Raw genomic sequence first — 19285 nt, forward strand, 5'->3', positions numbered from 1 at the left:
ATGAATGAATACTGAATATTTAAGCAAGTACTACATAATTTATACTTATGATAGAAGATTCTTATGGGGTAAGAGACCTTGCATGAGGAGAGTAAATTACACATATAACAATAACTATTGAGATCCAGCAAGAAAATGGCAATTGCTTGGACAGATATGACAGAAACTGACGCCAGGCACAAACAGAAGACGGTGGGCAGGAAGAGACCTGAACACTGTATAAGCTGTGATAGAGAATAAGACAGTGAGCAGGGAGAGACCCTCATACTGTACAAATTGTGATAGGAGATGAGGCAGTTAGCAGAGACAGAAGTGTAAACAGTGTAAATGGTGTGTACTGTGATAGGGGATGACAGTGAGGGTGTGGGGAGGCCCCCCCCCCATACTGTATAAATTGTGATAGGATTATGACTAAGCAGGGAGAGACCTCTACATTGTATAAACTGTGACAGGAATAAAACAGTGAACAGAACCAAAGCTGCAGACTTGTAAATGCTGCATATTGTGATAGGGGATAATGTACAGAGAGAGAACCCCCCTCCCCTCCAATACTATATAAATTGTGATAAGGAATTTGACAGTGAGTAAGGAAAAAAGTAAAAGACGGAAACAGCGGGATCCTTGGGATTCAATTACAAAACCTTTAAAAGTTTTTCTTTGCCCAGTCGTTTAGATACGGACATTTCATATATCCCGTTCTGTGAGCTAGGAGAAACCCTCTATACTATATAAATTGCGATAGGGCATTTGACAGTGAACAGGGAGAAACCCCCATACCATATAAATCGGGATAGGGAAGGCAACAGGAAACAGAGACAGATCTGCAGACCGTGTAAATGGTGCGTATTGCGATAGGGGATAGTGTGTGGGGAGACCCCTCCCCCCCCCATACTGTATAAATTGTGATACGAGACCTACACACTGTATAAGTCGCGACAGGGGAAGAGGCGCTGGGACACTGCAGAGTTAACAACTCGAAAGCTCCAGCCTCCAGGTTCACACTCACTTATAGGTCAGGCCGTCGCCACCACTGAAGAGCTGCTGCGCCGCCAGCCCATCGTCAGGGATGTAGCTGGTTCCTCCACTGATCAGGTAGTCCGCCATTACAGCCCACAGGAGCGATAAGGGAGACCAACTGGCGAACGCTTCAGCCCCCTCCCACCCCGCCTCCTCCACGTGCCTCAAAAAAAAACTAAAGACCGAACCTCTGCGCGCTCCTGATATTTAAAGACTTCACCCTCTCGGCCCGCCCACTACGTCACCACAGGTTACGTCACACGCATTCGACTACCCTCAATGCCCTGTCGCCAAAAGCTCCTTGACTCGCGCGCGCCAAGCTTTTTCCTTTGCTTTGGCCGTGTCCTGACACCTGCTGCTACCCTACCGGAAATAGGAAGTCGCAGCAGCTGCTCTCGATTTATGCACTTTTATAAGGTAAGGTATGTACCTGCATTGCAGTTGCACTTGTTGGAGTTCCTGTAATGGCGGGTGAATAATATTTGTGTGCTGCTGGAGATTAGGGTAGGAGGCTCAGGTATAAAGGCTGGCTAATCACATAACTTACCTTTATAAAAAGGATAGGGTGAATTTTTTTTTTTATTTACAATAAACTTGTATGTATTACATTTTTACAATGTTACACAAAACATTGATGAAATCTGACAGCTAGGTACATAAATGTTTTATGTGTACACACTTTTTTTTTTTCCATTTGATTAGGCCTCTGTTGTAAAATTACTTTCCACAACATGTACACCAATAAAAGTTCTCAGACTGTAGCACACTTTTCACAAGGAGTGCTGAGGTACAACCCTACTCTGACTCTAGGGAAGCTTCCTACCGTAACTTGCAAATAGAGGTTAGTGGTGCTTTGGCCTCAAAAAAAAAAAAAAGTCTAGAAAACCAGGAAAAATAAAGGAACTTTAAGAGCTGAAAACAATACAAAAAAATAAATGGGAAAAGAATAAAATTAGAAATAAGGGAAAGGGACAAAAACACCATACACACATACACTCACTCTCCCATTTCCATCTGATCACTCATGGTCCTAGTTATAAATGTTTAGCGTGTTGTTGTTGTTGTTGTTGTTGTTGCTGTTGCTGTTGTTGTTGGTGTTGTCCTCTTCGTAAGCCACATACAAATGGTGGGTTTAGGCACTGCCAACCCTTTGCGGGAACCCACAATGAGCAGGAAAAGATGATCTCACACTGAAAAGATAAAGTGATGATATGTCCTTGCTCCGCACAAAAATTAAGACTGAGGGATCGGCACTTGAACATGCGTGATGAGACACTTTTGCTTATATGAAGTGTCTTTCACACACAAACTATTTTAATGTAACTTATGCTCTTTCTATTGCGCTTGCTTTGGTTCTAGGGGACTGTTTGCCTCATTTTAGAAATAAATTCCTCCGTCAACTGTAAATATTGCTTAAGGACTCTCCTAACATCCAGTTTTCGCAAACGCCACTGATTGTCTGATCCGGAGAAAGAACCCAGTACTGGCAAAACCACAGTTTGGTTCAAATGAAATCTTGACAAGGCCTTAGGAAGGAAAGAAGGAATGGGGCGTAAAACTACCCGTTCCTTAGAAAACTCCAAAAAAGGAGACCAATGAGAAAACAGCTGCAACACTATCCAAGCTGAGGCAGTTGCTACTAGAAATACTATCTTCAGCAAATCTTTAAGACGGCAAGTTGACAAAGGCTCAAAAGGAGGCCTAGTAAGGACCGAGAAAACTAAATTTAGGTCCCAAGCAGGAAAAATAGATCTAGGACAGCAAAATCAGACCCACTCCTGAAGGAAACTAACAATATCCGGATGACTAAGCAAGGTCTTTCCTTTGAGCCGACCGTGAAACCATGATAATGCTGCAATCTGCATCTTAAGAGAAGCGCCAAGCCTTTATCAAAACCCTCCTGCAAAAAAAATCTAAAGATCTGCGCCACAGAGGCTCAAAACGGAGAAATGACCCGATCAGCACACCAAGACTCAAAAATATGCAAAGTTTGAATATAATTTAGAGAAGTTGATCGATGCGAATGAAGCATTTTGAGAATCACCTTGGGGGAGTAACCTCTTTGTCAACCTTGCCCTTTCAAAAGCCAAGTCATGAGACAAAATCAAGATGGATCTGTAGGAACCAATCTAGCACTACTGAGATTGAGACCCATGCGCCTCAATCCTTTGAATGAGATGGCCTAGGGCCACAGAGAAAATGCATAAAGAAGAGCATCTATGCCCTCTGCTTTGTGATCCTTCCTGTGACTGAAGAATCTTGGAACTTTGGAATTGGGATATGTAATCATCAGATAAATAACCAAAGCCCCCAGCGATCAATCATGGCTTGAAATGCTGTCGCACTGAGCATCCATTCTCTTAGGTCTAGTGTGACGGAGAAAGTCCACTTGAACACTAGCCGTTCCCGTTGCATGAGACGCAGAGAGAGCTAAGGTGATGTTCTGCCCAATCCAAGAGAAGAGCCAATTCCTGTTCCAACAAACAACTCCTTATCCGTGTCGACTGACATAAGCTACCACTATGGTATTGTCTAAGAGAATGCACACATGATTTCCATCGAGAAAGGTCCGCCAAAATGCCTCCAATGCCAACCAGGTTGCTCTGGTTTCCAAGAGATTGATCAAGCAGCCTGACTCCTGCCAGGACCAAAAGCCCTACGTAAAGCACCTTAGACAGTGAGCTCCCCAGCCCCCGAGGCTGGCATCGGTTGTGACTATTATCCACAGAGGCAGATTCAGAGGAACTCCTCTGATCAGACTGGCCGTCCGCAGCCACTGATGCCGAAGAAGCATCAGTCAAGCGCAGCGGAAGAGAAGCAGGCCAGTACCCCGAGATGGACTGTTTTAAAATGGCGAAGTTACCCTCCAAAACAGTAGCTTGAGCCTTATGGACACACGAATCCTGCTGAGCAGCAACCATGGTAGCCAAAGAGGCAGACTCAGAAGAAACTGCAACCAACGGTGTTTGCACGGTGGTGCGCAGTATTTACATATACTAGCCACTGTGAGTTCCCCGGCACTGACATACAGCACAATGCCAAAGCTTTTTCACCATAGCACGGTCTTTTTACCTCCCAAACAAGCACCCGTTTAAATGGAGCAAGGACCACTGCCCCTTACCAGGACGTGAAGAATTCAGTACCACACTAACAGAGCTGCCCTGCTCATTCGCATCTTTTTTCTTTTTTTTGCTGCCTAAAACAATGTGGCTGTCTCTCCTAGGCCTCTAAACACTCTTCCCTTGAAGAGGTTGAGGCTAGTGCAAACTGCATGACTAAAAAAGCTCTTGCCAGCACTAAAGTTTGACAGCAGAAGCAGGCACAATGGGGACTTGGCCACCCAAGTATGACATCCCTGAAGTATTCAGAGAACCCCCACAGGTCTCGGCCTCTGATAAACACAAGAGACGCCAGTGCACAGAAAAGACCTAAAGAATAAAAAACTGCATGTTCTTGAAGAATTTACTTTTTTTTTTTTTTTTTAACTAGAAAAAGAAACAAGTAGATAGCAAAAAAAAAAAAAAAAAAAAAAGACTGAAGGGCTCCACCTTCCACTTGCTGGAGACTGAGAATATTGAATCTCACTCTAGCTAGCCAGGGCTTTCATTGGCTCTCTCTCTCATCAGAATTCTGAGTCTCCACCTGCAGGAAGGCGTGTCCGGAAGGACACTAAAGAATGTAAATATTGAACTTTAATTAAGTTTTACCACACAAACCTCTGAGCAAGAGAAATAGCTATTGTACCTAAATGCAATCTGCCTTAGGCTCTAGATGAAAAGTTCCTGTGTTATGTTAGGGTGGCACATATGAGCCACTTGATTAACAGTCTGCTCATTTGTACCTTGATCCGTGGGCTTCTCTTTGGCTTGCCACTAAAGCTCCTTAGCATTGCGCCTGCACATTCCTTATAAACATTTGTCAGTGCTACTTCACTAATACAAATCTTTGATTTTCAATATACACATTTCTCTAAGTACGCATTTAACAAAATACTCTTAAATATAGTAGAATGCATTAAAAAGGGAAATATATAATTAGCTAAAAAATTATAAGCATACACTGCAGGCTTAGGTCATTATTAAAAGCTCTTCCAGCTGTTAGAAGTCTGAAGCGCTGCTTACGACTGGTAGCGCTATAGAAATGATTTGTAGTAGTAGTATAAAACTGGACTGGTGCAGACCATTCATTCATTCTGTTCTCCATATAAGGCCAGTATCAGAGGGAACAGGAAGACACCGTAGAACACCACTTTACAGGGCTAGCAGGGATTTGTAGAGCAGAGAATTAGGGTCTCCTGGACCTGTGATCTTAAAAAGTTTCACTTAATTCTCTAAGTTATAACTGAGTAGGCACTTGGCTATACAGAAGTAATTAATAAAAAGTTTCAACCCGAGCACATTTTGAAAGGAGGACCTCAAAGGCACTTTCAACATTCAATATGGTCTAAGTTCCTAGGGCCACTCCTTGATCTCTCATTGCAATCACTTTTCTCAATTGTGAACTGCTTTTAATGCAGCTGCATAAACATTCTTGCCACAAGTCCAATTTTGGAGACCACCTTAGTTTTGAAGTTCTTCTTAAAATGGTGCTGGGATAGCAGAAAACCAGGCTTCTGGGGCTACTGAAATCATGCAGCTCCAAACATAAATGTATATAGCGACTTTAAAAACAAGCTGGAGGTGAGCGTTTACCAATAGTGACAAATATATTTATCACTAACTTTCAAGAGGCTCTGCTCCCTTATATTAATGCAAAATGAACCAAGTCTTGATGTTTTCATTGTCTTGATGAAGGGAACAGAGCTCTTAAGTTAGTCAGAAGTATTTAGTTCAATAAAAAGGTACCAGCTTTATTTTTTTTAATGTATTTAAGCGGACTAAGCACAGCCAACCCCACCTCACCCTCATTAAACAATCACTTTCCAGAAGTCACAACTTACGACAAATGCAAGGTTCACTTTCAGCCATGGCTTTTAAACACGTAGATCTGGGATGAACTTCAGCATTATCCCTTTTCAATGAGCAACAGTAAAAATCGTTCTGTACATGCATCCCAAAGAGTAATCTGATCACCGTTTACAGCTGTGTTTCTTAAGCCAGTCTTGGGAGTATCCTCTATCCAGGCTGGTCTTCAGGATACCTACAATGAATATATATGAAAAAGATTTGGAGGCAGTACCTGTCAATCTCTCTTATATATATTTAATTGTACATATCCTAAAAAAACAGACTGCTAGGGGGTACTTCAAGATTAGGCTGAGAAACTGCTCTACAGCACAGAACATACCCCCTTCCCCGTGGCTCAACCCTACATGACCAGAGGAACACTGTAGCTGTCACATGACCTGTACACATAAATAGTGTGTAAGGTAAATGTAATGACAGAGCTGTAACTAGGCATTTTAATTGCCCAGGACAAACAAGCGTGTTTACCAATCTTTCCCCCACCTCTATCTTCACCCTGTACTCCCTGCCTCTTCTTCTCCACTCCAACCACTGTGCTCCATGATCCTTTCCCTTCCTCCAATGCAATCCAGATGGTAGGAGCATGTGTTCTCCATTCTTTTAAAAGACTTGAATAGTGGAATCTGCTGATAATTTGTATATGGCCTGGAGTTTAGAAAGTAATTCACCTGTTTGATCAGGAAAAGGTTTTAGTGGTACAGATTAATTCTGTCCCATGGTGTCAATTTGAATGTAAATTTTCGACTGTATATTAAATAGCTTTCATGTAAAGGTACTTAAGCCTTACATTTGTAAACATTCTTGTCTGAATTTTCATATTAATTGTGCCTAGAATTAGATAGTGTGGTCTATAAATTTTTAAATAAAAATGGTAGTAGCATGACATCTTAGCATTTCAACTGCTGCCTTGCCCATACTGGCATTTCAGTAATTCATCTGCCCTAAGGGGCTTTGTGTCCTGAGTAGCTGCTCTTCTCATCCACAGCCTATGACTACACACGTTTACAGACAAAGCTGGAGCAACACTAGAGTTGTCTCAATGTGGACAAGGGGAGGGGTGAGTGCTTTTTTTTTTACATGTCCCAATTCCATATCTTCTGGCAATTTCTACCAAGGTTTGTTAATTCTACAACAGTCATGCTGTTGGGAAAGTCGGCTCTTGCTTGAACAATTTCTCCCTTCTCAGTGGCATTTTTAATGCAAATGTCCCTTTTTACTCCACTATTCTTTTCAGACATGCCATCACCTTTAAATTAGTTTTCAAGATGATCTTAACATGGTAACCATAAATGACTACTCTGCTGTTGAATGAAACCACACCAATAATGCTTCAGCGTATTTGAACATTTTCACCGTGATTACCAATCCACAATTTCCCCAATATGTATTATACTACTATATTAATGTTATAGTAACATTAAACTGCAGTTTTCCCTGCAGGATAGGCTAATCAATAAAATGCATTAAGATTATGCTGCAGTCAGCAGATGGACCTTTTGGAGGGATTCATGTAAATCTTAATTGAGGAGGAAAGCAATGCAAACCATCTTGGTACGGCACAAGCTGAGAATGCCCAACACATTTCTAGCTTCCACAGCCTAGTTCTCATTCTGTAAGCTCTTAGAGTACCCCATCTTCTCCTTTAAAAGAAGATAAAACACAGAAGCTACCCAAAACTACATTATCCACATTTTAGTCCAATCAGCAGATAAGAAAGAAGTCCGATACTAATACTTGCTGAATGTTTCCGTACAACAGATGGGCTTGGTCCAAGTAGTTCAGACTGCAACATACTTTTAAAAACATGATTGAGACCAGTAGCTTTTCAAAAAATATATATACATCTAGATATCCATATAGATAGATATGACTGCAGCATACTTTTAAAAACACAATTGAGACTAGTAATATATATATATAGCCCAGTGCTAAACATACTCAATACATATTCATATGGCAAGGAGTGCAGTTTTTTATTTTATTTTTAGAATAGCTAGTGACCTCGGTGGTGACTCTTTTCACATAGGATCTCAGTCCTATGGCTCGCCGACATCATCATCGGTCAATTCAATAATTTGTTCTCTTAACGTTTGCAATTTTTAAAATATTTTTTCTTTCAAAACATGTTTATTTATATAACATTCTTAATGAGTCTTTCTACCAAAACTGAGTGCACTGTGATGCACATTAAGAATTTTATATAAACATGTTTTAAAAGAATTTAAAACAAAACATTAAATGAGAATAAATTATTGAATTGGCCAATATCAGTGAGCCATAGTACTGAGATCCTATGTGAAAAGACTCACCACTGAGCTACGTTAAAACTTTGCACTCCTTTCCATATGAATCTGTATTAAAAGAGGTTTTAGTGCTGGGCTCTCTCTATCTATGTGTATATATATATTCATTACATTGACCCCCGCTATTAAGTTTTCTAAGATCTGATTAATTTAGTGGAAATAAGTTCAGCATTTAAGTAACTTTCCATTTATGCACTATGTATGATCCTTGCCACAAATGCAATTCTTAACTTGTTAAAGAGAGGCTCAGCAGACTATCATTGCAACAATTATTTTATAGCAGCTTTTAATCAAAAGGTATTATAGGGTTTTTTTTTATTTTTTTAAGGCTATGGATGTCACACTACTAATTAATATGGACTTCACTTTGATATTTCTGTAAACAGTATGGAAAATATCCCATTCCAAAACCAGAACTCAATACCCTTAAACCCTGATCATTTTGCTTACCAAATGTTCAGCACTCCCTAAAATAGGGCCTTTCTCCCGAGCCTCCATCTGTGGGAGAACAGCATGCATTTCTAACATGAAATCCCTTATCTTCCTTATTCAAAAGAAAGAATCAGAAATGGACAAGACCTCAACAGCTCATTAGGGCAAACCCCGCTGAACCAGCTACACATTATCAGGTCCTCCCGAAATAAACACACTGTTCAAATGGCATGTTGAAAAGACGTGCTTGTCATTCTTAATAAACAGCTAGAATAAGAATACATAAGAGAAACAGGGTGATATCTTTATAGAATACACAAGTGTATGTTACAAGAATTCCATTAGGCATAACAGCCTCAAGTTTCAGGCCTCATCATTTAGGCCAAAACAAAAGTGTGATAAAGTTTTTCACTTTTAACATCTAAAAATGTCACGCTTTTTAAAGATCTGAATAGAAATTTTTCTTTTTAGTAATATAAACCATAATTGAAGTTCGTTATGCCCCTTGTCCCTCCTTTTTATATTTTCATGAAGATAGCCAGTTTTGTTTTCCTTGCTGCAGAAAAATGGATACGTGCATCTCCAACAGGGAAAGAATATCCACCACTGGCACATCTTATCTGTCCTTAAATTGTACTCTGCCGAGAGGACTGTAAAGACAGAAGGACCTTTGATGGTACTGTTCATTCTTCCCATTTTTTAATTTTTCTTAAAAAAAAAAAAAATTAAAATTCATTGCATCCCGCCTTTTTTGAAATGTGGAACTCCGTTTTCAACAAGCCGTTCATACTAGCTTTATGGTGGTGCACATTGGTACTTTTCTCTTTCATATTTTATTTTAAACGGAAGAAGCCTAAAAGGGCTTCATAACTACACCAATAAAAAAAAAAAGAAAGAACAGAAAAGTTAGGCATCTTCTTTTAGTGTAAAAGTCTTATACAGTTTTCCTTCTCTGTAGCTGCAAATATCCTAGTGCATGCTGTTGGCGCTGGCGAGAGCGATGACCTCCTGAATCTCTCGTATCACCAGGATCCGGGTCAGCATGTGCTCCATTTGCTCTCTGCTGATTGGCAGGGTGGAATACCAGATAGGGCTGTTGGGGGCCACCACAGGTTCTGGGGTCAGGTAAAATGTGTCATTTCGGCCTTTCACACTTTGTGGGCTGCAAAAGTTGAGAAAAATTAGCACTTGGGGACTGAGAACTAATTCAGCTACCAGCATTGCTTTGATGTATTAAGAAAGTAATTTAATAGCCCGTTCAAAATCAGAGCTGATTCTTACAGTGTAAGAAAGCAAAACCTAATTTTTAACCTTGCTTGAACAGGGAATACATTGAGGTGGGATCAAAAACACAAGATATTTATGATAGCTTCAAAACTAGCACTATACAAAATTATTAAAAAAATAAAGCACACCCTATTCTCAACCAGGAGGGGGGAAGGTGATGACAACCCCTAATGCTTACAATTGCTGGCTGTGGGCCCATGGGACAGACACCAGCCAGTACCACACAAAGAGAGCCCACAGGCCGATGCCTTGTCCCCTCAAGACCCCTACTAAGCATGGTCCCACGGGATCCGGTGCCAGGCTATGCTTCATCAATCCATGGCCAGCAGTCCAAAGCTTGGAGGGAAGTCCCTCTATTCTATCAGGGTGAAGGTCCGTACACCAACCCCTGAGAGCACACTAGGTCATGGACTTGTCTGCGCCTAGGAGAACTGCCCGACAATGAAGAAATCTTATTGTACCATACCAGCTGCCTCATCCGATGAAGGCAGAAAAATACTGGCAAGTTTCTGTGCTGCATCACTTTTTATACTGATGTCACTGAAACTCAGTGCTTCTCTGCCCCCATCTGCTGCTTGGGGAGCATAACCACTTATCCAGACTGGTATAGCAGAAGATTTAAAAAAAAAAAAAAAAAAGTCCTCTCACCATTTGAAGAGGTAGAAATCATAAAGTTTTATAGGACACCTCAGTGGATTCTCAGGGTTCTCTGTCTGCTCTGCATACATGTCATCTGTAACTAAAAACAAAAACAGCCATATAAGTTAGAACTACCAGCACATATGGAACACTTGCAAATATATTATTTAAAAAAAAAAAAAAAAAAAGCACACAGTTGCAACATTGGATAAAAATTAATTCATTTTTAAAAGGAAGAAAAGCAGCCAATCTGAACATCTGTGGGAGAACACAAAATGACCCGTTTCCTTTTATTTCCTGGCCTTGATAGTAAAGTCAGCTGGAGCAGAGATACACCCTTGGCTTGGCAGTCAGGCAGCTGGTATTCTGCTCAATGTACAGCCTGAGGGGAGATTTAGTGCACGCAGACAGAACTGTAATACATAAATTAGTCTAAGTTGCAATTCTAGCCACATTTATTTATTTTCAGATTTTATTGTCATTTATATAGGATAATACATTCTGGAGGAGTAGCCTAATGGATAAAGCAGCAGGCCAAGAACCAGAAAATCTAGGGTCCAAATCCCACTGTTGCTCCTCAGATACAAACAGATTGGAGGACGGCCTTGCACTTCTGAGATAGGTGCGAGTTAAAGCCATATTAATTGCCAATGCAGGATCAAAGACCTGTTTTCTGATAACCCAAAAATTAAGCCCTCAACCCTTGGAAGCAGATAAACCAACAGTTAAACCATTAGAAAAAGAAATCACTATTTCTCACATCATTGCTTCTCAGAGATATTCAAACATCTGAAGGAGACTTTTACCTTTTTGCCCTGTCTGGTGGAGGCCCAGTGCCTTCAGGTATCGTATACTTGTGCTCTTATCCTTGGGGTTGGAAGGATTCTTCTTTGTCTGCCGAAGAACCTTGGAGAATGCCAATTTCATATGCTGGTCAACTGTTTTCAACAGGAAATATCTAAGAAAGAACAGAAAAAAAAAAATTCACAACGCAGGGGAAGAGACATGTCATTAAATGTATAGTAGTATAAGAGGAAACTATTCCACAAGGATAAAATGCAAGATAATTTTAACTTTTGGTTGTTTGGTTATAGTGTAGTGGGTTGTGGACCTGGGGAACCAGGATCGATTCCGCTGCTGCCTGACGGTCAGCAGTGGGTTCAGATCCTGAGGAACCCAGTTCAATTTCTTCTGCAGCTCCCTGTGACCCTAGGCAAGTCACTTAGCCCTCCATTGCCCCAGGTACAATGTATACTACTTAGATTGTGAGCCCAATAGGGACAGTTCTAGTACCTGTATAGAAAATTGCAAACCGTATAGTTGCCTCAGGGATCACTTGTGCTGAAATAAAAAATATTTTCACGAAATATATCATGGGGTAGACAACCTGTGGCCCACCATTGAATTTTATGTGGCTCATGAGATCATGGGATGTATACACAGAAAACAGCCCGCACAAACGTCATTAAACTAGAGTTTTGTTGCCAGTGTAACTTTTGGGACAAGACAGTGTTAGTAACTGTTAGGAAAGACAGAAGTATATGGTGACAGACAATTCTGGTAATAATTTATGTTCATTCAGTCATCACATTGAGTTTTGATGACGGTGAACTATATGGGCGCATTTGTTATTTTTCTGTGTGCAGCAATAAGTACTGGCATTCATGCTTCCTCACTGGTTAAAGGATCTTCCTGATTTTTGTTTCTCCTGCTGGATACCATGGAGAAAGAACCCTTCAATTCTTCTCTAAACTAAAAATACTCACTTTGTGTTAAAGAACATCAGTGTAGTGAGAAGTGTGGCAGGAGAATGAGCTCCCAGTTGCTTGCACTCCCACAGCATCTCTTCTGTTACATGACTAGGGATAATATAACCTGCAAACATCAGAAAGAGACCCAACCCCCACCCCCCCAAAAGTCACAATCTGTATAATTAAAATACACATTCACATTAACAGTGGGAAAAAAAAAAAAAAAAAAAGAGTCACATCTGCTACTAACAAGGGAAAAAAAATGTATTTGCCTCCCAGAGGTAGATGCTGAACATGATTTGTTAACAGTACTTACATAAATTGAAAGCCCATATTTTCCTACTGGTTTGAGGGGTAACAGATTGTAGTTCTAGCAGGATGGGGATGATACAGGATGGTCATTTCTTGTATGTTGTTATTGCCTAAATGCAGGTCTTATGACTGTCTAACGTATGTTTTTCACACTTTTATATTATGTTGCTATAATTATGTTTTACTGATGTACTGTAAAACGCCTTCAGTGGTATGTTTGTTTATACCAATTAAACTGTATATAAAATGTTTTAAATTACATATATAAGGAGATTTTAAAGGCCAGGAAGACTGAACATTAAGGACAAGGTAATGTAAATGTTTAAAAAAATAACAACAACATATTTGGCACTGTGTTTGTGATGGTGAGAAATTTTTCACTATTGGGGATATTCTACTGACAACCTGAAACATCACTTGAACATCAGCAAATTTTTGAGCCTTGTAACTGTATTGCAAACCAGAGATGGTCATTTTTGATTCATTTTGTTTTTTAAACATTGTATTTTATTTAGTGCACACTAGACAGAGCACGCTATTACAAGATGGTAATAGAACAGCACAACAACTAATTCTTTACAGTTAGTTACTCAATTTGCTATAGCGCTTAATCTTAGATAAGAACAAAGAGGTCTACAATACAACAGATCATCGTCTGAAAAGACCACCATAAAATCAAAGGAAAGCACATCCAAACCAGATACATGTTCTGTCCTCTGACAGCCTTTCCCTGATTGTAATGTGGCTTTGGGGTGGGTGTGACACTTTTTCTGTCATTCTCACTGCAGAGACACACAAGCGTTGCATTGTGGGGGGTGTAGTTATCAGGCAACGTGACTTCACTAGCCTGTCTGCATAGAACTGTTATATGATTGGTTATGCTGTTGCTAATTGGCAGGCTCTGTTCCCATTGCTGGTTTTCCCCCTGCTCACTGGGTCAGAGTGTGCCCCTTTTTCTGTTCCCTTTAGTCTGAGGTAGGCTCCATTTGTTACACAGTACAGAACCCTTTCCTTCGTGACCCTCTGTTAGAGTACTTAGTTTTTACCTTGACTATATCTTACTAAAAAAGATATTGTACTCTATTCAACCAGCTCTGAGCTAATGTTGTTTTCAGAATCACGGAGACTCTTTGCCATTGGGGCACAATCTCTGATCTACAGTTGACTGTGAGTCAACATTGTGTTATTCAAATAAAGGACTTTCAGAGAGATAGAGTCTTCAGGGGTGAACTGGTGTACCCAGGTTATACGTCAGGATATAAGACTTAGAAGCTACAAGTCTTAGAGACCTGAACAATACACAGCAATACGAGCTTAAGAACAAAACAAACAAGGCTAATCCCCCTTGGAGAGCAATCCAAAAGCTGTAGTAAAGTAATATGCTTTCAGCAACCTGCCAAATTTCTTGCGAGAACCTTCAGACCTTAAGGACACAGGGAAAGAGTTCCATAAAATAGAGATATTTTATGGGCCATGGCTGGAATCAATTAACATCTGGTAGAAGAGCACAATGTCCTCTCAAGTACATATGGTACCAATAACTGTGCCAAAGAAGGTGGCATTTTACCATAGTAAGCCCAAGGAATTAAATGTAACTTATATTTATACCTAAAATGTATTGGGGGGGGGGGGGGGGAGTTCATGTCCACCGAACCTAGACAACCTGCTCTACAGGATCTGCAACTTTTTCAAAAACTTACATCTGGCACTCCGTCACATGCAACGTTTCCATATTCAATCAACATCAACAGCGCATGTGTAAGTGTATGAAATGAGGGCTCATCAAAACGACCATGAACAGCATACAACTTACACAAAAACAGAATCCCTCTGAAGACACTTGTTCCAAAAAAGTAAGCCTGGAGTCAAAAACACCAAGTTGTCAACAGGGATCCGTAACTCCAGAAGACCAAATGCAATGAAGGACAGCCTATGACACCCGTAAATCAATGTGCAGTGCCAATGGTCAGTTAATCACTGAAAGACCGCCAACAGGCGAGATCTTAGGGGATCAAAACCCAAGGGAACCGGAGAAAAACGCATCACCAACAGCAAATCACCCACATAAGCATTTCCGCTCACTGTGCCAAAACTCTGAATTAATGTCATTAAGGGGCTCAAATGTTGAAAAGGCGTGGAGAAAGGGCAGAACCCTGCAGAACTACGTTTTTCACATCTTTAGCAACAAAACAAATCTGATATCAGTCTATATTGGGCTGGTTGCAAGGGATCCAACAAGACTCCTTTCTGGAAAAGTCTTACTAAGGCATGCTTCTACTCACTAGGAACCAGCCCCTCCTGCAAACATTGATTAACCATCAGTAAAAGTGATTATGGGTTAATTCAGTAATTTATGAAGTTTTTCAGAGCTACAGAAATCAATATTATTTGGTTAACATGAACTCCTATCCTTGTGTCCTAACATGCTTCTTCATTAATATATCTCTTTCAAAAACAAGAAACACTAAGGTTAGTTACCAAGAGGTGAAAGTCGTGGGTGAAAGTCCTTCAGAACTTCATGCAGCCATTCTGTGAACTTAGTGTAGTAAACATCAGAGAATATATCATCTACTCTTCCATTTTCAAAGAGGTACTGGAAAGGAAATAGGTAAAAGAAAAAAAAAAAAGAATTGTTCAGTTTATAATTAGAGGTACAATGACTCAGGCAGCTACCGCCTCAGAAATCTCCAAATTTGACTTGGTCATCATATACTGCCCCACAGTCCTGCTGGGATTTGGTGCAATTCAAATGCAAAAGTAATACGACTCACCAGAGATATTAATTGCTGTGAATCACTCATCTTACTCAAGAGCAACAGGATGGCAGAAAGCATTCTGTGTCCTGGTGCTCTCTGAGCAATACACAAGTGCTTGCTGTATGGCTGCAACTCAACAACGCCAAAGGGGAAAGCAGTTATGCTGAAGTTTCCTACTGTATAACAGTACAATTTGTCCTGGAACGTATTAATTCTTCTGTAATTCTGAGCTAGTTCAGAGCGTTACACTCTCAGATGACCAACAACAGGTCTCAATAGGAAGCATACAATTCAGATTGAAGAAGAAGAGACTTTTTAGAGCAAGGAGACCCCCCAAATGATTTGATTTTTTTTTTTAATGTGTATATACCACCAATCACAGGAGGACAAAACTTAATAAAGAGAGACTCTTAAATAGCTGCATATACATCTGAAATGATATGATACAAGTAACAAACTTTCAAAGTCTAATCCAACCCCCCCCCCCCCCCCAACCAAGTACTGTAGTTTAGTAAAGTAATCAGATTCCATGCCGACAGCAGCTTTAATAACCTTGGGATCATATTCTCTCTTACCTTCTGAATACACAGGAAAATATAGTAGAGAGCGTCCGCATCATAAGACTCCCCCTCTGTATTCCGAGATTCTCTCGTCATCAAGCACAGCCCATAATTCAGTTCTGCAACTGCTGAGGAAATCAGGTTTTCTTGGAACCGCAACAGCTGACGTCCTACAGTACAAGGTGAAATGTCAGTTTCTTGTACTTTACTAGAGAAGCTTACAGGTCCTACACTAATTCTGGGCAAGTCAATGCCTTTAGATAGGTTTTCCCCAGCTTCCATCCGGAACACAGGGATCAGCAAACCCAAGGAAACCAGATAGAGGTTGATGCATGTGGTCAGCCAGAAAGTAGAATAGTTAATGCCTCCTACATCAATCCTGTGGGAAATACATTTTACAAAGCAAGCCTGTAATCTTCAACATCATGTCATAGGACTTGACTACACAACACACAAAGTACAGAACTATAAAACTTGCTGTTACATTACCTTTATGTTAAATAATATTTTATTAAAGAAAACCATATATAAACAATACAAAACATTATCGGAAATCAGAACTGTTTAACATTCCCAGTGTCCAATTCCCCCCTCCCTCAAAACCCACAGCTTCTACATCTCAAACCCAAATACAATTCCAATTGAACTCAGTCCCATCCCAGTTAGAAACCCTCACCCCTTTCCCCAACACATGGAAAGATTAACTTTATTAAACATTAACAAACAGTGCCATTGCAAAAACATATAAAAATGCAGCTACTCCTATTTCAGCTAACTTAAATAACAATATTCAGAGAAAACTGCACACCTGTAGTACAACTGCCTGCCAGAATATATACTGTGCAAGATGCTGAATGAATGACAGAACGGTGTAATGTCAGGGGGATGGAAAAGAGTGCCACCTTAAAGTGCCAAGGCCCCTATAGAATTTGCTTCTTTGGCTTTCAGTTTGGAGTCAGGTGGTCTAAAGTTCAAAATCAGGCTCGTTGGATGATCCTGTAGTTACAGCTTTAAAATGCCTAGTTGCACATTACCACCAAAACCTTTGGTAACCAATTTTATAACTCAGAAAATAGCTAAAGATGGTGGCAGAACCTTATAGGATTTGATTTCTCGCTTCACTAATTTAGCTTGACACGAGTTATAATTAAATGCACCAGTCACTATATTTTTCATATACAGTATTCTCAGCTCATTAAATACTAGCACATTAGACTCACTTTCCTATAACCTCCCATCGTGCAGACAGGCAAGATTCCCTACATAAAACCTTGTCTTGATTTAAAAAAAGTGTCTTCTAATCTAGTAATCTAGTCTTACTTCTCTCTCTCTGAAGATCAAACCACCACTACTGTCAAATGTTTATATATTGTTTATATTCAGGTAATATTTTTCACCAATAATTACATGCAACAGTGGATACGATGTAATCAAAATTCTGCAGCAAATGTTAACACATCAGAAAAGCAATGAAACTGTGGTAAAACAAGTTTTTATATGTAGAGATATCTTTTCAGGGCCAGCTCAAGGGTAATTGATAGTCTCCTTCCCCCATGCACCCCAGTGGCTCAAGAAACTCTATTGACGGAGGGAAGGGATAAGATGGTAGCTTTGTTCCTCACTAGTGTACCCTCACAGCTCTGGTTGGAGAGCAGGGGGGCGGGTTCCCTCACTTAGAACACTAGCCATCTGATTGCCCCAAGGAAAGAAAAAAAAAAGTGCAATTTATATTCCCAGGCTATATAGCAAGGAAATTAAAACTTTGCAATTGCTGGTTATTGTAACTGTTAGATTATGTAGCTTAAAACACTAATATATATATTTAAAAAAATATATACTGACCCCCTGAACCCTGCACACCTGACCATCATAGTTTTAATTACAAACATACTGAGGTGTATTTTCAAAGCTCTTAAGGCTTAAAAGTTTACAAAGTAATCTTTGGAACTTTGTAAGTCTAAGTGCTTTGAAAATGATCCCCATTCTGCATCAGCTTAAGTCCCCCTTACCCAACAATGGATGCAGAGCAGAACTAGGATGGTAAAATTATGTATAATCATACCTGATAATTTTCTTTCCATTAATCATAGCTGATCAATCCATAGACTGGTGGGTTGTGTCCATCTACCAGCAGGTGGAGATAGAGAGCAAACTTTTGCCTCCCTATATGTGGTCATGTGCTGCCGGAAACTCCTCAGTATGTCGATATCAAAGCTCCATCCGCAGGACTCAGCACTTAGAGAATTACACCCACGAAGGGACACTCTGCCCAGCTCACCACCGCCGAAACGGGGGAGGGGAATTAACCCAGCTCATCCCCACACAAGTGGGGGAGGGGAATCCGTCCAGCTCATCCCCGCGGAGCGGGGGAGGGACACCACACCCGCCGATGCGGGGGATCTGGCTTATCCTGCAACCGCAACCGCGGGAGGAGCTGACTGACCCTAACACCGCCGAAGCGGGAGGGGTACAAAGCTGCCCTACAGCCGCACGAAGCGGGAGGGAGTGCCGGCAGAATTTTAAGTCTCAATCCAGCCCCGTAAAACGGAGGGGAGAGGAATGCAGCAGCTCACTGTAACACAAACTCGTCTTAACTCTTGAAGAATCCAAGTGAAAAAACTTGAACACGAAGTCTTTCTGAAGTAACTGAAGACTAAACTTGAACCTGAAATGCAACCAGAATAAAAACAGTACAGATATCTGGGAGGGGCTATGGATTGATCAGCTATGATTAATGGAAAGAAAATTATCAGGTATGATTATACATAATTTTACCTTCCATATCATCAAGCTGATCAATCCATAGACTGGTGGGATGTACCGAAGCAGTACTCACCCAGGGCGGGACATTGAAATCCCTGACCTCAACACTGAAGCTCCAAACCGGGCCTCCGCCCGTGCAGCCACAGTCAAACGGTAATGCTTGGAGAATGTATGAGCCGAAGCCCAAGTTGCCGCCTTGCATATCTCTTCCAAGGAGACGGATCCGGCCTCTGCCATCGAGGCCGCCTGAGCTCTCGTGGAGTGAGCCTTCAGCTGGATAGGCGGCACCTTCCCCGCGGCCACATAAGCCGCTGCAATGGCTTCCTTGACCCATCTTGCCACTGTAGGCTTAGCAGCCTGCAGACCCTTACGAGGACCTGCAAACAGGACAAACAGATGATCCGATTTCCGGAAATCATTGGTCACTTCCAAGTATCTGATGATGACTCGTCTCACATCCAGATATTTAAGAGCAGAGTACTCCTCTGGGTAGTCCTCCCT

The 19285-nt window shown here is 40.8% G+C and overlaps 2 protein-coding genes and 1 long non-coding RNA gene across 10 annotated transcripts in view; 1 reads left to right on the forward strand and 2 right to left on the reverse strand.

Annotated features, from left to right (window-relative positions):
- IMPDH2 (inosine monophosphate dehydrogenase 2) overlaps positions 1-1185 on the reverse strand; it is a 39647-nt gene extending 38462 nt beyond the window's left edge. For all 3 annotated transcript variants that reach the window (XM_030206166.1, XM_030206167.1, XM_030206165.1), the window contains exon 1: positions 1007-1185. In XM_030206166.1, the coding sequence (XP_030062026.1) occupies positions 1007-1104 (98 nt within the window). In that variant the 5' untranslated portion in view covers positions 1105-1185. The remainder of the gene's footprint in view (positions 1-1006) is intronic.
- Positions 1186-1312: 127 nt separating this feature from the next.
- LOC115472084 lies at positions 1313-9622 on the forward strand. The gene is made up of 3 exons (XR_003942464.1): positions 1313-1434; positions 6967-7038; positions 9279-9622. It is a non-coding gene; the product is annotated as an uncharacterized LOC115472084 (long non-coding RNA).
- The window catches only part of QRICH1 (glutamine rich 1), a 65008-nt gene continuing 54670 nt past the window's right edge, over positions 8948-19285 (reverse strand). For all 6 annotated transcript variants that reach the window (XM_030206163.1, XM_030206158.1, XM_030206160.1 and 3 more), the window contains 6 exons: positions 16037-16191; positions 15184-15298; positions 12409-12517; positions 11449-11600; positions 10652-10742; positions 8948-9878 (listed from right to left, as the gene is read on the reverse strand). In XM_030206163.1, coding sequence (XP_030062023.1) covers positions 9686-9878; positions 10652-10742; positions 11449-11600; positions 12409-12517; positions 15184-15298; positions 16037-16191 — 815 coding nt within the window. In that variant the 3' untranslated portion in view covers positions 8948-9685. The remainder of the gene's footprint in view (positions 9879-10651; positions 10743-11448; positions 11601-12408; positions 12518-15183; positions 15299-16036; positions 16192-19285) is intronic.

Source organism: Microcaecilia unicolor, chromosome 6 (assembly GCF_901765095.1).
Source record: "Microcaecilia unicolor chromosome 6, aMicUni1.1, whole genome shotgun sequence".
In the NCBI taxonomy this organism is placed as follows: domain Eukaryota; kingdom Metazoa; phylum Chordata; class Amphibia; order Gymnophiona; family Siphonopidae; genus Microcaecilia; species Microcaecilia unicolor.